At 34.5% G+C, this 21,694-nt stretch overlaps 1 protein-coding gene across 1 annotated transcript in view; it reads left to right on the top strand.

Annotated features, from left to right (window-relative positions):
• FARP2 (FERM, ARH/RhoGEF and pleckstrin domain protein 2) overlaps positions 1-21,694 on the top strand; it is a 64,473-nt gene that overhangs the window by 5,188 nt on the left and 37,591 nt on the right. Inside the window, exons 2-9 of the mRNA XM_015824531.1 lie at positions 2,071-2,303; positions 12,067-12,171; positions 13,282-13,324; positions 15,930-16,008; positions 16,925-17,022; positions 18,481-18,595; positions 20,640-20,787; positions 21,481-21,576. Coding sequence (XP_015680017.1) covers positions 2,100-2,303; positions 12,067-12,171; positions 13,282-13,324; positions 15,930-16,008; positions 16,925-17,022; positions 18,481-18,595; positions 20,640-20,787; positions 21,481-21,576 — 888 coding nt within the window. The 5' untranslated portion in view covers positions 2,071-2,099. The remainder of the gene's footprint in view (positions 1-2,070; positions 2,304-12,066; positions 12,172-13,281; positions 13,325-15,929; positions 16,009-16,924; positions 17,023-18,480; positions 18,596-20,639; positions 20,788-21,480; positions 21,577-21,694) is intronic.

Genomic DNA, 21,694 nt, shown 5'->3' with positions numbered 1-21,694 from the left:
CCCAGACTTGCTGAAAAAAACATGTTTGGGTTTTTTTCCAGAAGGCCATGAGGATTGGGCCTAACTTTATTTCAGAGGAGATTATGTTCTAAGAGCAGGTGTCATATGGCAGGAAAGACTCCCTTCCTAGGTCCTGTCAGATGAAATTATTTTGCAGACAAAACTTGCAGTACACTTCTGTTGAACCTGATTGTATGGGTAGATGTAATCTTGAAGAGACAGTCTCTCGGATAATCTGGCTCCATGCCATGTAAAGCTTTAAAGGTCAAAACTGGTACCTTGCATTGACTGCTAAATGTGTTCAAGTAGCTTTGCTTCAGTAGTGCATTACAATCTATTCTATATCTTTCTTGAAAATGAATGTAGATTTCAAGCCTGAAATACAAATGGTAACTTCAGACATCATGTCCCTAACATAAAAATTAAGACATTAGTAATTAAAAATAATAGCCTTTTTAAAAGAGATTTTAAATTAATGATTGACATCCATTGTACGTTCTGTGGACCGAGTGGACTCTGCAAACTCATGGAGCCATTTGGATAAGGATTATGAGAATTGCCTATACTTCTGAAGGATGTATTGCCCAGACTGGGGAAAGTTCCACAATGACTTATTTTATCCAGTGAGGCTGCCAAGATTCCTTTCCCTTTTTTTAATGCCACAGACAACTATGGGCAAAGGTTCAGACATTCAGTGGGCTATAAATGGAAGAGTTATGAGATTATTGTCTATACTTGTACTATTTTCATTGAACTGAATTAGTTGAACTAAAACATTAGTGGTGATTTTGATTTTTTTTTTAAACATTTTCTCTATATAATGGCTATTACTAAAGACATGAATATAAATTTACATACTGTATTAGTTTTTATTTTAAGAATTGTAAAAATGTTTTAGGAGCAGTTATTTTGCAGTAATAACAGTTTTATGCAATCGGATATTAAGGCATTATTTGCAAAGCATGTAAATATGCATATAATTGCAATATTAAGAAGCATATAAAAGCAGGAAACTTTATGTGTGCATGTGTGTGAGAGAGTAAAACTTTACTGGTATAAACTACATATCCTCTGAAACAAAATATATCTCAGTTTACCTTTCTTTGAAATTGAAATAATGCTTCTTGGTTAGTTGTCATATTTTGCTCTGAATACATCTTCTTGCCACAATGCATAGAATACTCCAATTGTCCATTTATTTATATTTAACAATATTTATTAGCCAGCCAATCCATGTTTGAAAATATGTTCCATCTATATTTAGAAATGAAATTAACCCTCCAATCTTTGATTCAGTATTATGAAGTCAAGTCATTCTATTGCTCTCTGGTCTCTTATGAATATGCCTGGGGATTGAGCTGATGCTGAAACTTGAAACGAGCACGCTGTACCCTGAATGTGAATGGCATTTCATTTTAATATCTCAAATGTAGTTACAGTACATTGTTACAAACTTTCAACTAGATGAATGATGCACAGGTGTAATTAAAAAACGTTCATTGGTTTAGCTACTGAATGTACAAGATAAATTACAGAACTGGTAGTTTGTGAATCTCATTTTTTTTTTACTCATTTATTTCTTCCAGAAAGCTGTCCTCCTTACTAGAAAGCTAAAATTTAGCTTCCTATCTTTTTGAGATAGTAATGTACACAACTGTATTATAAAGCAAATGTTGCTTTTAAAGCTTTAAAATAATATAACAATAGAAGCTTAAAAGTAGCCTTAAAAGCCTTACAAATAGCCTTTAAAGCAGTACAAAAGTAGTTTTAAAAGCCCAGAAAAAAATCCACACCTTGAAAGTTTAGAAGAAAAACCAGAAAATCCTGGCCAAGCTCATGTATATAACATAGCCCTACCCATCTTGTTTCATTGTTTTGCACACTAGCAATCCATCCTCACCCCCCCCCCCCCATATGACAGCTAGCCCAAAAAGATTGGTTATTCTTACCATAAGATCACTTAATTATTTTATTATTGTACAAACTTTTTCAAGCCTGGAAAAAGCAGTATTTTGCTTTGTTCATTTTTAAGTATTCATATTAAAATCTAATCCCTGTGTTTCACTTTAGGTTATTTGGAGTATTGCCTGATGTGAAAAATGGGAGAAATAGAAGGCACTTACAGAGTATTGCAAACTCCGGGATCTCGTTTGGGAGTGCAGAAAAATTCTGGAGTGAGTACTCTGGAACCAGGACAGAATATTTCTTCTGCCATGGTCTCAACATCTCCTAGAACATATGAAAGATCTATACAAATCAAAGTCAAGCTTTTGGATAACACTCAGGAAGTACTTGATATTGAGGTAAGATTTCAGCAAGCTGTCATGTCCAAATGTTTAAACTTGCTTTTTGGAAAATGGATTCATTTGAGTGAGAATATATTGTTTGAATCTAGACTCATGGCTTACTTATTTAAAAGCCCTTTAACATTGGAATTAAATGGTAATGAATGTTTTGTTTAAAAGGTGTATATGTATGTATACATATCTTGGGGAGAGTTCTCTAAATTGTACAAGGCAAAGTGTCCTATGTAGTTTTGTAGAACTTGGAATTAAAAAAAAAAGATGGGAGTTGTAATTAATTATTAAAAAGGAGGTGACATGCCCCACTTGCAGTGAAATATTATATAAAATAATATTATATTCCTTAAGTACAACCAGGCAAGAAGCTGCTTAGCTGAACTAGTTAATTTTCTCCTTGCTCCTCTGTTCCGAGTTGCTTTGGATGTACTGATATTGATAAATTATTAGGTACTTTGTGGGCAATTTTCTGATTTTTCGATATTTTTTTCAAAAATCTAAACAAATATCCCTTATAAATAAGTGATATAATTAGTTCCTTTATCATAAAAAATACTATACTACTAATATGAAGTTCTTAAAATATAACAAAGTCTAATGAAGGTTTGCAACCATAGAAGCACTGGTTTTATCTTTAGTGTATGACTAAATGGAAGCTTCCCAAATGTACTTCAATAATTGTAAAAAGTGTCATTTTGTTTAGGCCAGGGGTAGGCTACCTTGCTCAGGAATTCTGGGAGTTAAAAGTCCACAAGTCACAAAAGAGCCAAGGTTGCCTACCCCTGGTTTAGGCTGTTGTATTGGCTGTAATGCTAAAAAACATTACCAGTAGTCAGTACAGATCAGTTTGCTGCATTTTTAGCATTGTCAGAGAAAGCATTGCTCACTTGTCTCCAGAGTGGCAATTTCATAGAATCATAGGGGTAGAAGAACTTGAAGGTCATCTAGTCCAACCCCATACCATTTGTCTGAAGTATACTATTCTTCCTAACTCAGTAAGATATGTATCACCATTTTTGTATTATCATCAAAACAAATGGTATTCCTAAAACTAATGTTTTATGCGCAAACATTATGCATCAATTGAGCACATTTTCAAGTAATACAAAGGGCATGGAAAATGTCTATATTTTCTTAAGTTTTGGGACAGTATAGCTGTTTTTCTTGGCTATCATTTTCTCTCATAATTGCCAGAATATTTTAAAATACTTACTGTTTGTAGAGAAAAGTACAGGTACTCCTTGACTTACAACAGTTCATTTAGTGACTGTTCAAAGTTATGCCAACTGAAAAAGGTGACTGACCGTTTTTATATTTACGACCGTTGCAGCATCCTCATGGTCATGTCATCCAAATTCAGACACTTGGCAAATGACTCATATTTATGACAGTCGTAGTGTTCTGGAGCCATGCGGATCAACTTTTGCAACCTCCTAACAAGCAAAAACTGGGAAGCCAGAGTCACTTAACAACTAACTTAAGAACTGCAGTGATTCTGCGCAATTAACAATTGTGGCAAGAAAAGTTATAAAATGTCTTAATGTCTCACTTAGCAACAGAAATTTGTTGGTCATACATTGAGTTTCTGTATAAGTAGAAAAGAGTGAGATCAGCATTACTTATAATTCCTTGTTACTTTCCACACTGTAGCACAAATTCTCACATTATTCCATAGAGGCTTTCAATTCTACAAAATATTGTGTTACCTTGTACTGTTTGAAAGAAAAATTGTTGCTGTCCCACCTGTTTGAACAATAGCTGTAGAACTTTACTGGATTCAGGTCATTTTTAATGGAGTTTAATAATCACTAAATATTTGTCTAGTTTTCCTGACATGTCATGAGAAATTCTCTGAATCCCAAAAGACAAATCATTTGCTATTCAAAACAATTCGTTATTACTATCCAACTTTATTCATTTAGCATAGAATATCTATGTGAATTTTGTGCAGTTTTAATAGACAGAGTGTAAAAAATATTTCATCAATCAGTATTTATTTATTTGAAGTCTACAATTTGCCACATTTTGAGAATGAAAGTCAAGAACTGCTTTTGGCTATTAGAACATCTAACATCTATTAGAATTATACTGAATAATCTGAATGTTTTTGCACTAGTTGTGATTTTCTGTGAATTTTACAGAAAAATTAAACTTAATTATACAGGAAGATATAAACAATATAAAATTGATACACAATTGAAACAGAATGTCTAAACAGAAATTAGTTTTGCCATTGAAAAACTGTGGGGACAAAAACTGGAATTTCTTGTGGGAGTCGGTTATAGTGGCAAGTTACAGAATAACAATCTCTTCATATTACTTGTAGCAGTTTTGGGACACCATTTGGCAAACACTCTGTTTTTAATGCTGCAAAGAAAGAAAATAAAGATGAAAACTACATTTTTCTTTTTTCTAACAGCAACGGGCTCATTTATATTTTGATTCTTTTTTTTTAGACATTTCTTCATAAAACAATTTATTTCTTGAAATTTCTTCTATATAATGGGAAAATGTGATCAGCTTTAGAAATGTGGGATGTGGCAGGATTAATGCTTTCAAATCCTATTAGACATTGTTCTTCAATAGATTAAATACTGTTTAGCATAGTCTGCATCTTGTTGCCAGTCAGAAAAAAGACTAAATTCCAGAAAGAATTATTGCCAGATGTTTGTCATGACTCTGAATATTCTAAATTTGGCAAATAAACTGCCCGAAGCTTATTTTTATCTGCCCTCAAAAGAGAGTTAGTAATTCATGGCCGAGGATATTACAGGCTGTTTCTGCAAAAGCAATTTAGGTTTTGTGTTGCCCCTGTTATTTGGTCTGAAATATGGTAAAACCTGTTATTTTGTTAATGGCCTGACTTTCCTTTGAAGAAGTTTTTGAGAACAACAGTTTTACCTCTCATTTAGTATTAGTGAAATCAAACAAGAATGAATGCATCATCCAAGAAGTAGGATGCTTGTTCTTGGTAAAGTAACACATTTTTAGTGATACTGATTTTCTAGTTCTGTTGAAAATTGAAGAATTGAAGACCATACAACTTGAAGGTCATATATTGGCCATTCTCGCTATAAAGTTTGGAGAGAGCGACAATACAGTATCTTATTTTTGAATTCGTTGGTGGCATTTTGCCTGTAAGTACCAGTTCAGTTGTTGCTGTTATACTTGTCCTAATTTATCTGGTCAGTCTGGGTTTTCTGGAAATGGAAAATGGAAGATCTTAGTACAGTATTGAAGAACTCCATCAGGAAATGTTTTTTACACTCCATTAAGTTATTTATTTTTATTTACCTTCCTAAAGTACTAATTGAATTAGATCTCCATATTGCTTTTTTCTCTAGTAAGAAAATAATTTTTGTGCCTTCAAATCAGTCTTGACTCCCAGTAATATATGAACAATCCTTGCAGTTTATCCTAACACCATAAATACAATTTTCATTCATCTCCAGGTAGCCTTTCATCATGACCTGTCCCTCTTTCAATGACCTATAACAAGAATTTGCCTTATGTCATAAAGGATCTTACAATAACTCTTTTTCTTACAGAACTCATGGGAATTCAATGATTCAACTTAAATAGAGATTCTATTAGACATACTATATAGGGGATCCTCATTCAACAACTGTAATTGGGACAGCAAATTGGTCATTATACAAAATGGTTGCTAGTAAAATCACACAGCCACGACTGTGCTTATTATTTTATTTCAGCTTTCCTTTGCTTTAGGAAGGATACAGCTCCAGACAGCCAGGTGAATTCAAATGGCAGGGAAATGTGTCTCACAAGGAAGCTAGGTAAAAAAAAATTTAGCCCTAATTTCCATCTCACTCCAATGCTGGGATAATTAGTGAGAAGAGAATTAATTTTTGTATTTAAATTCATTGAAGAGGAAGGGATTACAAGAGAGTAAGCAGGCATACAATGAGGAATACAGATAGAAATGTGCTAGCACTTGCTGTTTTCTTAGCATGATTTTGACAGTATAAGGCAGGCTGGAGGGTTCTAATTAACTAATTAAGGTCACAGAACTGAGCTTATTAACTCCCAGTTAACACTTTTTATGGATGCCTTGTGCTGCAGAGAAAAGTAGCTCAGGAAGAATAGCTTGTTTAGGCACTCTATAAAGGGGGGGGTATCAGGAAAAAAAATCAGGTGCAGAATGATACATACTAGTTGACAGGTGAACGTGTAAAGGTTGTAAATGCTGGTATTGTTCGCAAAATTATTTTTTTCAGTATTTTAACAGTTAATGGTTGTTGTCCAAGTCAGTTGCTAAATGAGGACTAGCTGTATGAACAACTTTAGTAAAATAATCTTTAGTAAGATAAAGAACAGCTCCTGATGAACTTAAAAATCTGATCCTACATATATTTATGACCAGAGGTTTAAATGTTGAACTTCTCTTTCTTAACCTTTTTTTAATGGATGACTTATAGTTTGTGTTTACAAAACACAATTCTGGATTATTCATTTCCCAACTTGCCAATTCTTGTCCTTATATCTCTGTCTTAATATTACTGTGGTGAGCAGTTACAATATTTTATTCTTTCGGGGAAAATGCTTTCTTTTAAAGAGAACATCATAATTTTGGGGAGATTATTGGGGGAAGTGGGTTCTAAAACATTGGTGGACAGTATTAAACTGCATAAATGTTTTACTGTAATTGTGAATAAGGGAAGTAATCATAAGCACGTAATGTATAAATCTGTGAGTAGCTTTATGTAGCTATTAAAGGAAAAATATAGAAATGTCATTATACACAAAGACTAATATCTACACAAGAAAGTTGAGCAGAACTGATTTACTTGATTTTTCTGTGTGAGAACAAGAAAATAAAAATAGGTATCTTCAGTTTTTCAGAATAATTTGTAATATAGATGATGGTAGAGGTAGTCCTTGACTTACGACCACAATTGAGCCCAAAATTTCTATTGCTAAGCAAGATGGTTGTTAGGTGACTTTGCCCCATTTTGCAACCTTTATTACCACAGTTGTTAAGTGAATCCCTGCAGTTGTTAAGTTAGTAACATGTTTGTTAAATGAATCCAGATTCCCCATTGACTTTGTTTGTTAGAAGGTTGTGAAAGATGATCACATGACTCCAGGACATTTCAACTGTCATAAATACATAGCAGTTACCAAGCATCCAGATTTGGTCATGTGACCATGGGGATGCTGCAATGGTTGTAAGTATGAAAAATGGTCATAAGTCACTTTTTTTCAGGGCCACTGTAACTTCAGATGGTCATTAAACAAATGGTTGTAAATCAAGGATTACCTATACCATGTATACATTAGATCTACTTTACAGTATTATTCTTCCTATGAGGCCAAATTAGAGTATCTGGAATTTATGTAAATTTATGTACAGCCTATCTTGACTTCTCTATGAGAGTGTGTGTTAGACTGACATCTAAAATGGTACCATATTTACTCAAGAATGTGTAGTTATCATTCAGTTTCTGTTTATTTTTGTATTACATATCTGAACCCCATACTATACCAATCCATATAACAATGGATTCTTAAGTTCCTATATACTGGTAATATTTGATATATGACCATAACTGAGGTTGTAAATCAAGGGCTACCAGTATAATACTTAATTCAAATACAGGGATTCATGGAGCAACAGGAGAACGGTGTTTGAGAAGAAAATTCTCCTTGTGTTTTTGCTTGGTTAATGAAACATGTTGCTTACTTATTTTTGTCTGATTTGATTAAACAGTGTAATTGCCCATAACTAAAAGGACGAATGTTAGCTCCCATAACTTCAGAATTGAATTACATTGTGCAACACATTCAGATGAATTTCTTATTTGTGAACATTAGAGTATATATCTCTTGTATTAAAGAAATGAGAACTAGCAACCATAGAGATATTTGGATTATATTCCAGAACACAAAATGTGCTTAGAATGCATAAAACTTTACAAGTTAAAAAAGAGAAAAGTTAAATGTTGATTATTGTAAATCACTATCACATTATTTCTTCAAATGTTGTTCTGTTAATTCTTTCAAAGTATTTCTTTCAAAGTCTTCTCATTATAGATGGATCTGTCATATAGAAGAGATTGCCATTTGCCTGTCTAAGAAAAGGTCTCTAAGGGAAAAAAGTTACTGGAGAATTATACCGCTTGAAATAAAAGGATATTAAAACAAATCATATAGCGGGATAAAGTAGAAATATGCTATTGAGAGAGATTTGGTAGATTTTAGTAGGAACAACTGTATAGTTGAGCTATAGACAGCTTTAATTTGATAAATCAGAGCAACATTACACAGCCAAATAGACAATGGCTTAAGTCAAATTTTAAGGCAAGCAGATAAAATATAATCTACTCTAGAAAATTAGCATTTCCAGATTTTCTGGGCAATGTGAAGTTCAAAATAGATCTAGTTCTTCTAGTTAATATTTTCTTTGTTAAAATTAAGGTTGAAGGATCCAGCACTGTAATAATATTGTAAGTGTAAGCTCTCAGCAATAAAAGATTGAAAAATAATTCAAAATAGTAAATTTTGGGGTCTTTGGTGCAGTCTGACTTTGGTTGTTTTCTTGCAGACATTTCAATACCAGACTAGGTGACATCGAATGGACTAAGACTAGCACTGATGATGTTACCTAGTTTGGTAATGAAACATCTGCAACCCCAAGGTACAAATCTCATCAAATGGGATAGAAAATTCTATTGCAACTTTATAAACTTTAAAGACTCTTATGGACTTTTAGCATTGTCATCAAGATTGCAAATATGTGAGACTAATGTATGAAACTTTCAGTTTACAGTATGTATCTTGAAAACGCATACAATTTTAAGCTGAGAGTATAAAATACATTCCTGTTTTCTAAACAGGTATAAATTCTTTGCTTGAATTAATTGTATCTTGACAGATAAAATGAAAAATAATTAAAAATATAGTAAATAGTTTGAAGGCCTACTTGAAATTGCTAGAAGAAAATGTTATCATTTTTGGAGAATGTTAAAACATCATGGAGAGCCAGTTTGGTGCTGTGGTTAAAGACACTGGGCTAGAAATTGCCAGACTGTAAGTACTAGTCCTGCCTTAGGCATGAAGTCAGCTGGGTCAGCCAGTCATATTTCTCAACCCTAGGAAGAAGGCACTGACAAGTTATTTCTGAAAATGTTGCCAAGAAAACTGCATGGATATGTCCATGTCATTCCCAGGAGTCAATACTGACTCAAAAGCACAATATGCAACAAAAAAAAACTCAAGCAAAAAATATGACTAATTTGGATAAATATAAGAGTTTTGAGGATCCATTTTATTTAAGAAATTGGAGCTATTCTTGAAAGATTGAAAACCTAAATAATTGCAGCAGTGGCCATCCAGTTGAGTATGGGAAAGCCATGATCCCTAATAGCTATAGTTTGATGGTTAATCTCTAATTGATAGTCTGGTCTTACACACACACACACACACACACGATGGCTTCTTGCTTGCTTACTTTTTTGCTTTCTTCTACTTTTAATGTTCTAAAGCACTCTTTGTGAAGTTGCGTCTCCTTCTAAATTGCATAAATAAATGTAGGAAGCTCTTTAAAACTTTAGTTCCCTGCATAAATCTTGAATGTTACGGTAGTAGTATCTTTGTGTTTTATAATAGTAGGGAGTTCTGTAAAATTACTAAACTGGAGCAAATAGAAATCAGTTTTTTTACTTGTTGGGAAAGCACGTAAATATATAACTTACACATGTTATACATAAAATGCTGAATCACCTTATCTTGGAAGTGATTGATTTGAACAATCTATTTCATTTGTAATTCAAAGATGAGGGAACTGACTGATGGATAGCTCAGTGATTCTTCTAAGGTAGCTGTTTGAATTGAATTGAAGGTTTTACCGTTCCTTCCAGAAAATAGGACCCTATAATTTCGACTGCATACTTACTATTTAGATTCCCATGGATTTTCATTATTTTTTTCCATGCTTTTTAATGTCTATGCTTAACTGCTAAAAGTGGCCATTTGCAATTTTGGATTCTAATATTAATTTGTAGATGGTATATAATTCCCTTTTTCTTTTTAGATTTCTAATTCAAATGATATTGGGATGAAGTTTGCTTGAGTGCCTGAATGCACTAATAAATTCCATATATTTAGAAGCTGAGGAAGACCTCACTACAGGATGTTTCCAAATGAATAATATATAAATACTATAAATATCATAATATAGGGATACTTATTGGTAACATAGATAATTTACTCACGGCCATTCATTTAGTGACTGTTTGAAGTTACAACAGCACTGAAAAAAGTGACTTATCATTGTTTTTCACAGTTATGACCAGTGTAACATCGCGCCATAGTCACATGACAGTTGCAGTATCCCAGGGTCATGTCACCTTTTGCGACCTTCTGACAAGCAAAGTTGTCACTTAACAACCCTATTACTAACTTAACAGCTGTAGTGATTAACTTAACTGTGGCAAGAAAGTTCATAAAATGGGGCAAAACTCACTCAACTCATGCTTAGCAAAGGAAATTTTAGGCTCAATTGTGGTCGTAAGTTGAGGACTACCTGTACAACTATAATTTAGTGTAGATGTGGTACCCTGATATCCTGGATAAAGTGATTAATGATCAGAGAATTTCTTTGCAAAACTTTTAAGGCTAGTTCAAAAGCTTCAGCTGATAACAATGTATGGTACTAGTAAGACTTTTCCTAGTTCCAGGAGCTGTGAACATATGCCAGAACTTTCTTGGCTTCATATTATTTGTTATTTATTTATTTATTTATTTGTTAAATTTATTTGCTGTCCATCTCAACGTGGGACTATTTTCACTATTTTTCTCTTTGGTTGATAGTGGTAGATGATGCAGTGTGTGCTGCAGCAGTGGTTTGGGATGACTTGTAAGAGGGTCCATTTCTGTTCCCTCGTATCATGTTAAGAATGCTTGGAGTTGCGAACACTACATCCTATTTATCACATAGTATATTGGTATAGCTCTCTGACACCAGGGTAGCATCCTTAACTTTGCAATTTTTATTTGGTACTATGGCGGCTTCACTGTAATATTTTTGGAAGCTGGGCCAAATGCAATTGTGAAGACTGTGTCAGACAAATGTAAAAATCCTGGGGGATAACTTCTCATTGGGGCATTTTTTTTGCTAATCATAATTGAGTTGATAAATTTTGCTTTAGGTTCACCTATAAGTTTATTAACTGCTCAGAGACGGTTGTTTTTTAATTGTTAATTTCCTGTCTTGAATGCTATTAGAAAATTCCAAGATCCAGTTCACCATCAGTATAAGTCCCTCCACCTTTATGAACCCGTGGCAAATAAGGAATACTAAGAGTTATAACTCAATATCTAGCTGCTGTCAAATTATAAGAAAGATCATGCTTCTGTGTATTATTGTTATATAATTTTAATTTCCTTCCAGTCTAACTTAAAACCTAAAGTTTAATTTAAAGTAATTTTGATTATGTAAATTGGATGATTCCCTAAAAGCAGATGATCTGTTGAAATATATGTATATATTAAAGTACATTGTGAAATGGGAGGACAATAAAGTACTCTAGAATTTTGTTGGAATTTATGCCACATGAAAATGATAATAGTATAAAAAAAACTTACACTGTATTGCTGCCTATACATATAGCAATATTTTTAATTGAATGGTTTAAACAATTTTTTTAATGCAAACCTTTGAAATTAGCATTAGCATTACAGTATTTTTAACATTTAATACACCTTGATTATCATAAAAATTAAGTTTAAATTTTTATTTTTCCAGTCAAAATGTTATGGCCAGAAACTACTGACAGAGATATTTAATCGTCTGAATTTGATTGAATCTGACTATTTTGGAATTGAGTTCCAAAACATGCAATCATATTGGGTATGTAGCGTGTTTTTATATTGTTTTCATTCTTTGATTTTTTTTGCTTAAAAAAGTCTGTAGTGAAAATTAAGTAAAACTTTTTTATTAATGTGATTATGAATTGCCTTCTTACATGGCAGAAATGTTGTGCAGTGACCAAAAGTCCACATAAAGAAACATATATTCCACAAATCCTCAACAGGCATATAAACTCACCAAGAAGTCCATGAGTACATATCCACAAAAAATATAGCCACCATGTAGTTTTGTATTTCATTTATTTCTTCAACATGTTTTGAGAGAATCAAGATCTTGGTTCACATAACACAGTAAGCAAACATGTAAAATAACTTGAAGTTTTGCTTCATGAAATGACCTAATACAGTGATGGTGAACCTTTTAAAGACCGAGTGCCCAAACTGCAACCCAAAACCCACTTATGTATTGTCGGGTGCCGGGTGGGCGTGGTCCATTAGTTGGGCATGGCCTATTAGGTGGGCGTGTCTCATTGGGTTGGTGTGACCCATTGGGTGGGCGTGGCTTCGGTGATAATGGCAGACTGGGTGGGACTAAAAAGTTCAATCAATCAATTCCAACTTTGCGAGATCATTTTTTTCCAGCAACAAGTTGAAATTGATTGATTGATTGAACCTTTTTTTTTTTTTGCACACAGCACAGAGGCCTAAAGTGAAAAGGTTTTATAAAACCCAGCTGAAGGCCTAGGACTGGGGCGACGGTGCACGTGCCCACAGAGTGGGCTCTGTGTGCCACCTGTGGCCTGCGTGCCACAGGTTTGCCACCACGGACCTAATAGATTCAATTTGCAACTAAACTATATTACATTCAATATGCTATTGCTAATTGGATCAAACTCTAAAGTATTCATATGGACAGATTTTTCCTGAGATTAATTCCAAGAGTGTTCTCCTTTAATTAGAATATATTGCAATTCTTTATCCCATCTTTTTCACTATATTTCTGAAAAGTATGTTAACAGATGTTTTTATTTACCAGATATAGTTTAGCTAAAATAGTTTTTAAGTGAGAGATGCAAGCATATAAATATTAGAATTGATTTAATTGTGTGATGATATTTGCCCATTTATTTGTCTATTTTTTTTCATTCAGATTTGGTTGGAGCCAATGAAACCTATTGTGAAACAAATAAGAAGTAAGTATATACATTTATAAATCAATGTTTCTTTCAAGAATTTAACTGAAACAACACTTTTTTAAAAAATGATGCTGCTCACATTCTGAAGTATTTATTTTAAAAACACGTTGGGCACCCCTATTCCCAAAGGCTGAAGTTATTTTAAAGCAATGATTAGCATTAACTCAGTTAATTGTATTATTTTTTAAATTGCTTTTTATAACAAAAATAACAATTTAACAAATACAATAATACAAATGCTGATTATTTTATTTTCATTCTTCTTTATAGACCATCTGTTCTTTTCAGATGGCAGAAGGCAGAACTTGTCCTTTTAACAAGCCTCAAAATCCTCTTTTGTTTTATTTGTTTGTTTATTTATTCTAATAATGAAATGTCTACAACAGTGTTTCTCAACCTTGACAATTTTAAGGCATGTGGACTTCAACTCCCAGAATTCCACAGCCAGCATTGCTGGCTGTGGAATTCTGGGAGTTGAAGTCCACATGCCTTAAAATTGTCAAGGTTGAGAAACACTGGTCTACAAGAAAACAACCAAGTTCACTGAACATCAAGAACCTAACAATTCAACCCTGAGCTCTAATATTGGATTTATTTGGAGATATTCTAACACAAACCTGCTTGATGTAGTGATTAAGACACTGGGCTAGAAACCAGGAGACTATAAGTTCTAGGTCCTGACTTAGGCATGAAGTTAGCTAGGGGACCTTAAGCCAGTCACCTTCTCTCAGCCCTAGGAAGCAGGCAGTGGGAAACCACTTCTGAAAAACTCTCACCAAGAAAATTGCAGGGACTTGTCTGGGCAGTTACCGGTAGCAGGAGTCAACACTGACTTAAAGGTAGGGCAAGAAAAAGCAATAACAATCGGTTATTGTAAGTTGTCTAAAAGAGAGGTCCTCAATTTCCCAATAACATTGGTTCTAAATCCTACATATATTCTTTTAACTGGATAGGAATTCTTAGTCTCAGATTCTTAATGTTATAGACCAGTGATGGCGAACCTTTTAGAGACCGAGTGCCCCGAAAAAGCCCCACCCCTGCTTCCCACCCAGCCCGCTCGCAGGGCCACCCACTGCCTCCATGGCCTGCCGCAGCAGATCACCCAGGCCTCCCAGCAGCACCATCGTGGCTACGCCCTCCGCCCATGCCCCGCAGCATCATCTGCGCACGACAGAGCACAAGGGTAGAGTCTTGTCCCTGCTGCCCGGCTGCCATGTCCTTGGCTGCGCTGCTCCACATGGGCCACACCCAGGGGTGACTCTCCGTGGGCGCTGCTGGTGTCGGGGGAGGCAGGGCTGGGGCGACGGTGCGCGTCCCCACAGAGAAGGCTCTGAGTGTTGCCTCTGGCATGTGTGCCATAGGTTCACCGCTACTGTTATAGGCTATGATGAAATAACAATTATTATGCTTTTTTGTCATTTTTAGAGAAATTATTTTGTTTTCATGTAAGTTATAATCAATAAGAAAATATTTATGAAATTCCACAAAATGTCAAATGTAAGGGTTGAGATAGGACCCAAGTTTTTACGCGCAGCAATAGCAATTATATAAATGTGCAACAATTACTTGGCTACAAGGCATTATAAAAAGAGTCAATTATTTTGTGGACACAGCAAGAAAACAGCAAATTTAAATACTTATAGATATAAGAGCAATGTGCACTAATTATATATAGCTGATAAGATCTGAAATGAAAAGGAGGGTTCAGAAGAGTTGTGGGTAGGTTTCTGGAATATTTTTTTAAAAGCCATGCCTTAGTGTGGGCTTGCATATCAGTTGCACAGTTCCAAGAAAGCTTGACCTAAGAAGAGAACACCAATAAGTAAAGGAATCTGCACTTTGTACATCTTTTGGCTCATAAATCCTGTTGGCTTCCCACATAAACTCATGTTGTTGTCACTATAAGTTAGGTATTCACTGCTTATTTGAGAGTCTAGAGTTCAATGGACAATCTTCCTGTTAATAAATTAGATCTTTGCAGTGGTTGCTGCTCTGTCATTGAATTATGTATGGTTTATAGAAAATAAATTTGCTTTTAAGGGTAATCTCTGCTCTGTGGAATTTTCTTCTAGAAAGAATTATAGATCCTTCCATCTGTTGATTTAAAGACAATTTCAAGTAGATTTTAAGCAAAGGGTGGGGCCTGATTGTCTCTCAATTGATAGCTTACATTATTTGTTCTTGTGTTCAAAATTCTAACTTTATTAAATTAATGAAATTGTTTTAATTTTTAAAGATACTTTTGGAAGATTACAGTGGTAAAAATGACTCAGAAATTTATTAAATATTGAATTAAAATAAACTATTTGATCCTGCCTTCTTTCCCCAATAAATTTAATTTGATATTTTATGTGTAATGCCTCATATATTTTTATGAAGTGTTATGTACTAATGAATGTATTGTTATTCATTTGGGAACCCTCCTATTTGAGAAATAGAATAAGGACAGTGGTCTGTAGGGCAGTGGCAATCTATTGCTAAAGTCATAATCCCATGATTAGTTTTAAAATGTATAACAATTAAAGGCATCAAACATGCAATTACAGTAAAAGAATAACATTTGTGAGCTGTTATGTTTTAATGATCTGTTGGCTTTCTGTAGGACCAAAGAACACAGTGCTTCGTCTAGCTGTAAAGTTCTTTCCTCCAGATCCTGGCCAATTGCAAGAAGAGTACACCAGGTAAAGACTTTCTATATTCCATAAAAAAAATAAGACAGAAACATCAGCTTTTATTAGTTGCAGGCACTATTCCAAAGGGTGGGAGACCGGGGGAAAAGGAAAGCTGAAATAAAATTGTAAGCACAGTAGTGTCATATGAATTTTACTGGGCAGCGAGCTAGTTGCCTGTCCCAATTGTTGCTAAATGATGATTATCAATATACAAAAATGAGAAAGCTCATTGTGGATGAACGAAACATTAAACTTTGGGCACATGAAATAGTATTGATCAGGTTTTTTATACTACTTTTGCAACTGTCTTTCCCTTGTATAATTTTTTTGCTACAGCCCAAGCTTGGTAAATTGATATATGTTTGCATGGTGATAAATTGTTGGTGTATAATTCAAAATTAGATTCACACCCTTCATCAGTGAAGATTGGGGATACAGTTTAACAGTATCTGTAGGTTAACCATAGAATTATGGAGTTGGAAGTGACCATAAGGCTCATCTAGTCTAATCTTCTGTAGTGTACAGTCTTGTGTCCACAGATTTGAACAGCAGCCCATCAGTTTTATTATTATATCCTTGATGCATATCATTACTCGAATATGTTGCTTATATTAAAATATATTCATGCCAGATTTTGCACTCTTGTTAAAATTGATGTTAAAGTTTTCCAAATCTGCCTATTAGGATGGTAAGTAATAGTCACTAAAATGATGTAGCAGTAAGAAGTGGAACTCTGTAATTCTTATATGTCAGTTAGAGACATAGAGTAAAAGTAAGCAACTGGTAATGAGCCTGTTTCAATCTTCATACTATAATTTATCTTTTGCCTTTGCTATGGCTTTTGCCAGATTGTGTCCTTCTTTCCAGAATATGTAATATTCTGTGGTTCAAATGACCAAATATGTTACTAATTCTTTCCTTTTAGATATCTGTTTGCACTGCAAATGAAGAGAGATCTGGCAGAGGAACACCTTACCTGCAATGACAATACAGCAGCACTCCTCATATCTCATCTTCTACAATGTTAGTATGTAATGTTCTTTTATAGATAAGAATGCATCAGCTTCATACTTGAGAAATATTGACATTTGAAGTATTTGGCACTTTGTTTCTTTTGTTAAATGACATATATGCAGAAATGTTTTTACTTGTAATATAGCTTTGTCCAGTGCTTTTTTTTTGTAAAAAAAAAAGTGCCGGAACTCACGAACAGCTCTGGTGGACTGGCGGAAGCCTCTACTACTGGCTCCAGTCGAAAGCCCTTTACTGAGCGGGGGGGAACCGCTTTAGGGAACTTCCGAGGCGCAGATCACAGGAGCAGCGTTAGCTGGACACCATTGCCTCAGCTTTTGAGAGAGCGCTTGTTCGAAGCCGGGATGTCTTCTGCCACCTCATCCTCCTCCGCCTCTGATGACACAGAGGCTTCCTCCGGAGCCAGAGCAACCAAGGCAGCAGCGGCGCTGCTGCTTTGGGAGCACCCCTGGTCCCTCGAAGAGATTCACTCTAGGAGCCAGTCCTGATCCCTGGTGGCCAACGCGGGGGGTGAGGACAGGCGGCGGTGGGGGGAGCCCCGTGAACCAAGGCAGAGAAGAGGGTCTGCCTTCAGGGTCGTGGAAGTGTTTCCAGGTCGACCTTCAATGCCCCCGATTTCCCCGGGCACCTTCTTTTCACCGAGCCAGAACTTTACTCGCGCTGGCAGCTTAAAAGGAGCTGGTTATTCCCTTCAAAAAAAAAGTGCTGGAACGCCGTTCCGGTGCGTTCTATAACAAAAAAAGCACTGGTTTTGTCATTTGATTATACAGTCTTGACTCAATGCACTATTTTTGGACAAAAGATTGAAGGAGTTCAACTATATAAATTTTACTGTGGTATTAGTTGTGTCTGTATCAGCCATAAACAATGAGGCATCTATTCCCTTTCCATAAGCTTTAGTGATATTTATTTTTATACAGTTATGTCTGAGCCCTTTTGACAATGTAACCATTCACCTTAAATTCAGCAATCCTGTAGTTATTGTTCCAGCATAGCAGCATTTATGATATATACTAGATACTGAATGTCACTCAAGATTAAGTCAAGGGGTGTTTCTTTTCTGGTTTCTTCCATGATAAATGAGTGTATCTAGAAAATTCAGCTGAATTTGCATATTTCTATGTACCTCACAATTTAAATATCAATTGAAGTGAAAGTGTTAGAAAAACTGAAAGCCTATTTGAACCTTTGAACTTATCAGAGTCACATCTTTATCATTAGCCTATAAAAATCCTGTCAGAAAGCAAATAATAAATTTTTAGGATGAAATTTGTAAAATTAACATTCTTATTTTTATGTATTATTTTAGTACATAAAGAGCTAATCTAATAAATTAATAGTTTTATAAAATACCATAAAAGAATAATTTGTTAAGAGTTTCAAATACCGTAACTGTAATCTGAAATATTTAAATATTTTGTTTTCAATATATTTTCTGTTACGTCACAGCGGAAATTGGAGATTTTGATGAATCAGGAGATCACGAACATCTTAAAAACAACCAATACTTTCCCAACCAAGAAAGACTGCAAGAAAAAATACTTGCATTTCACAGGAAGCATGTGTAAGTAAAATTATTTTATGATTTTTGTACTCAGTGCAACACTATACTGTACTGAAATTAACTTTGCAATAATGCTTGAAGGGTGGTTTGTTGCATGGCTCAGTTAGGGTTTTTTTGTGCTTTAAGGCAATTTTTTTGCAATGTAATATTTGATATGTACAGTCTTAATGTATTTACTGAGTGGCCAAATTTTAGGCAAGATTTTTAACAAAAAGCTTTTGCTAATCTGAGCAATATATTACAAAAGTCAGTATGAAGAGAAATAACAGCTTTTGTCTAAATCAGCATAGATACCTTACATTGTCTGCTATGCAGATACAGAGGGGAAGCATGTGGTTGCACTTACTAACATTATAATCCTTCCATTGACATGATTTGGTGCTGTAATGATTTGATGCTCTAATTGAGTAGGTACAGTTAATAGCCCCATTATATATCATGCTTGGAGTAGATTTCTTTCTGTAGGTGCATCTCCAAATTTATCATGAAGTTTATGTATTATTTATTTAAATTTATATGCTGCCTAACTCATGACCATAAACATTGAAAACAATAGAAGAGCAAAAAAGATCAAAATTAAAAAAGGAAACAAAAAGACCAAAACACCTCCTTGCCAGAAATCAACACCCAGATAAGCAGAGATAAATACTAAAATTAATAGGAAACCAACAATCAAGCAGTAAATAATACCCCAGTCAAGGAACTACCAACTCAGACAATCTAGTAACTGTGAGAGGGACCTCGGAGTCCTAGTGGACAATCACCTAAATATGAGCCAGCAGTGTGCTGCAGCTGCCAAAAAGGCCAACACAGTGCTAGGCTGCATTAACAGAGGGATAGAATCAAGATCACGTGAAGTGTTAATACCACTTTACAATGCCTTGGTAAGGCCACACTTGGAATACTGCATCCAGTTTTNTTCCTGACAGTGAGAACAATTAACCAGTGGAACAACCTGCCTCCAGAAGCGGTGAATGCTCCAACACTGGAAGTTTTTAAGAAGAGACTGGACAGCCATTTGTCCGAAATGGTATAGGGTTTCCTGCCTGAGCAGGGGGTTGGACTAGATGACCTTCAAGGTCCCTTCCAACTTTACTATTATTATTATTATTAAATAGTAAACAATAGGCTAATCAAAGTATTACCAAGAACACCTCTATTCAACACTCACAGGGTAAGCAACTTATATATAAACAGAGAACAACCCCCCTCCCTTCTAGCACTGATGATGTTATCTAGCTGGGTAATGAAATATCTGCAAGAAACAACCAAGCTCACCGTACCAAGGATCCAATATTAAAAACAAAAAAAAGTGCAAATTCCTCATTCTCGTGCAGACTAGAACCCTGCAGTTGGATAACATTTAGATGCTTTCTATTTATGGTTACTTTTTTAGGATATCAACTATCTTTTCCACTGAGTGCAAAGTTTGATTTAATGGCCTCTTTCGATTCTGTTTGCAAAGTTTTTATCCTGAATAGATCTGGGCCATCCAATTAACATCTTTTTAAGAGACAGCTGAGTTGTTCTCAGAGGATTCCAATTACCTTGATTGTTTTTAATCAGAGTTCAGACCTAGTTTTGAGGTAGAATCCATTTTGATCACTGTAATAGATGATATTTTATAAGAGAATATAGAGAGAGGACTAGATGTTTCCCTGCTTGCTCTTTCAGCATGTTTTAATATCATTGACTAGGATACTGAACTGAAAAATAAATAAAAAAATCTTCCATCCATGTATAGTATAAATTATTCAGTTATGTGAGTATTATGCATTAGCCTCAGTCAATTTTTTTATCAGATAATTGTATGTTGATTGAAATCCAGATATTAAATAAAATTAGTTAATAAAGAGCATCATTTTCAAGTCATTTTATATGCTGTTGTTAGATTAGTTCCCCCGTTTGACCTGATAAAGTAAGCCCATGCAGGAAAGGAGTATTTCTGTATGGTTCCCTTAAATCATCCCATTTTCATACATTTTCAGAATGTCATAAATTCATCGTTAACTTCTGTATTTTGATTTTATTTTTACTACTAAAGGGGTGAAACTCCTGCCGAATCAGACTTCCAGGTGCTTGAAATAGCTCGGAAACTGGAGATGTATGGCATGAGATTTCACTTGGCATCTGATCGTGAAGGGACAAAAATTAATCTGGCTGTTTCAAACATGGGTGTATTGGTTTTCCAGGTAAGAAAGTAATTTTAAATATATCTTTTAAAATGTTCTAAGTTTAATCTTAAGGGTCAAGAGCTTTCTGAATGAGAAATCAGAGTTCACTTTTACAAGTCTTGCTAACATAGTGAGTCAGATTAAACTTTATGGCTAAATAAATATAAATGATTAATCCTACTCTTTGCAGAGAACTGTTCATTTGGAGTCCATGTAGTTCATTTACCCATCAGTTTGCCAATGCTGGTGGTTTCAAGTGAAGTAGCACTGTGACCTGGGCTAGTAATTTTGACATGTTTAAAAAAGGAAACATATTTTTAAAAAACTTGATTATGGCAGCATGACATGCTGACTAGCATAATTAAAATGGACTGATTCAAGAGGGTTCATACAGTATATAACCTATAGCATCTCATGTCTTATCTCTGCCTTAAATCTTTTTCCAAAGTCCTGTAGAATCTTGTTCTTGGTATCCAGGAGAGAATAGTAAATACTTTATTTATTTAGACAGTTGTAGCTAAAAAAATAATCTGATAGTATATCATTATACATATTGTTCAAATCTTGTATTATGTATATTTTGTTTTATTTATACATTTACTTTTCACATTTCTGAATCACCCATCTCCCTCAAAGAGGGACTCTGGGAAGTGTGTTTAAATCCTGTATTATGTATATTTCTTCACTTGTTACATATTGCATTTAACACAGGGCAATATAAAAATCAATACTTTCAACTGGTCCAAAATCCGAAAAATAAGCTTCAAGAGAAAACGATTTCTTATCAAGCTTCATCCAGAAGTTCATGTAAGTACTATCATAATATATTTTCTATAATTTTATGTTGAGTTTAAGTACGAGTTGATATGCATACAGACTTCTGTAAATGAACCTGTTATTTTTGTGACATTATGTTCAGGAATAT

The sequence above is a fragment of the Protobothrops mucrosquamatus genome, unplaced genomic scaffold (genome assembly GCF_001527695.2).
Source record: "Protobothrops mucrosquamatus isolate PMUCROS unplaced genomic scaffold, P.Mucros_1.0 scaffold_191, whole genome shotgun sequence".
Taxonomy (NCBI): Eukaryota; Metazoa; Chordata; class Lepidosauria; order Squamata; family Viperidae; genus Protobothrops; species Protobothrops mucrosquamatus.
This window is presented reverse-complemented; position numbering and strand designations above follow the sequence as displayed.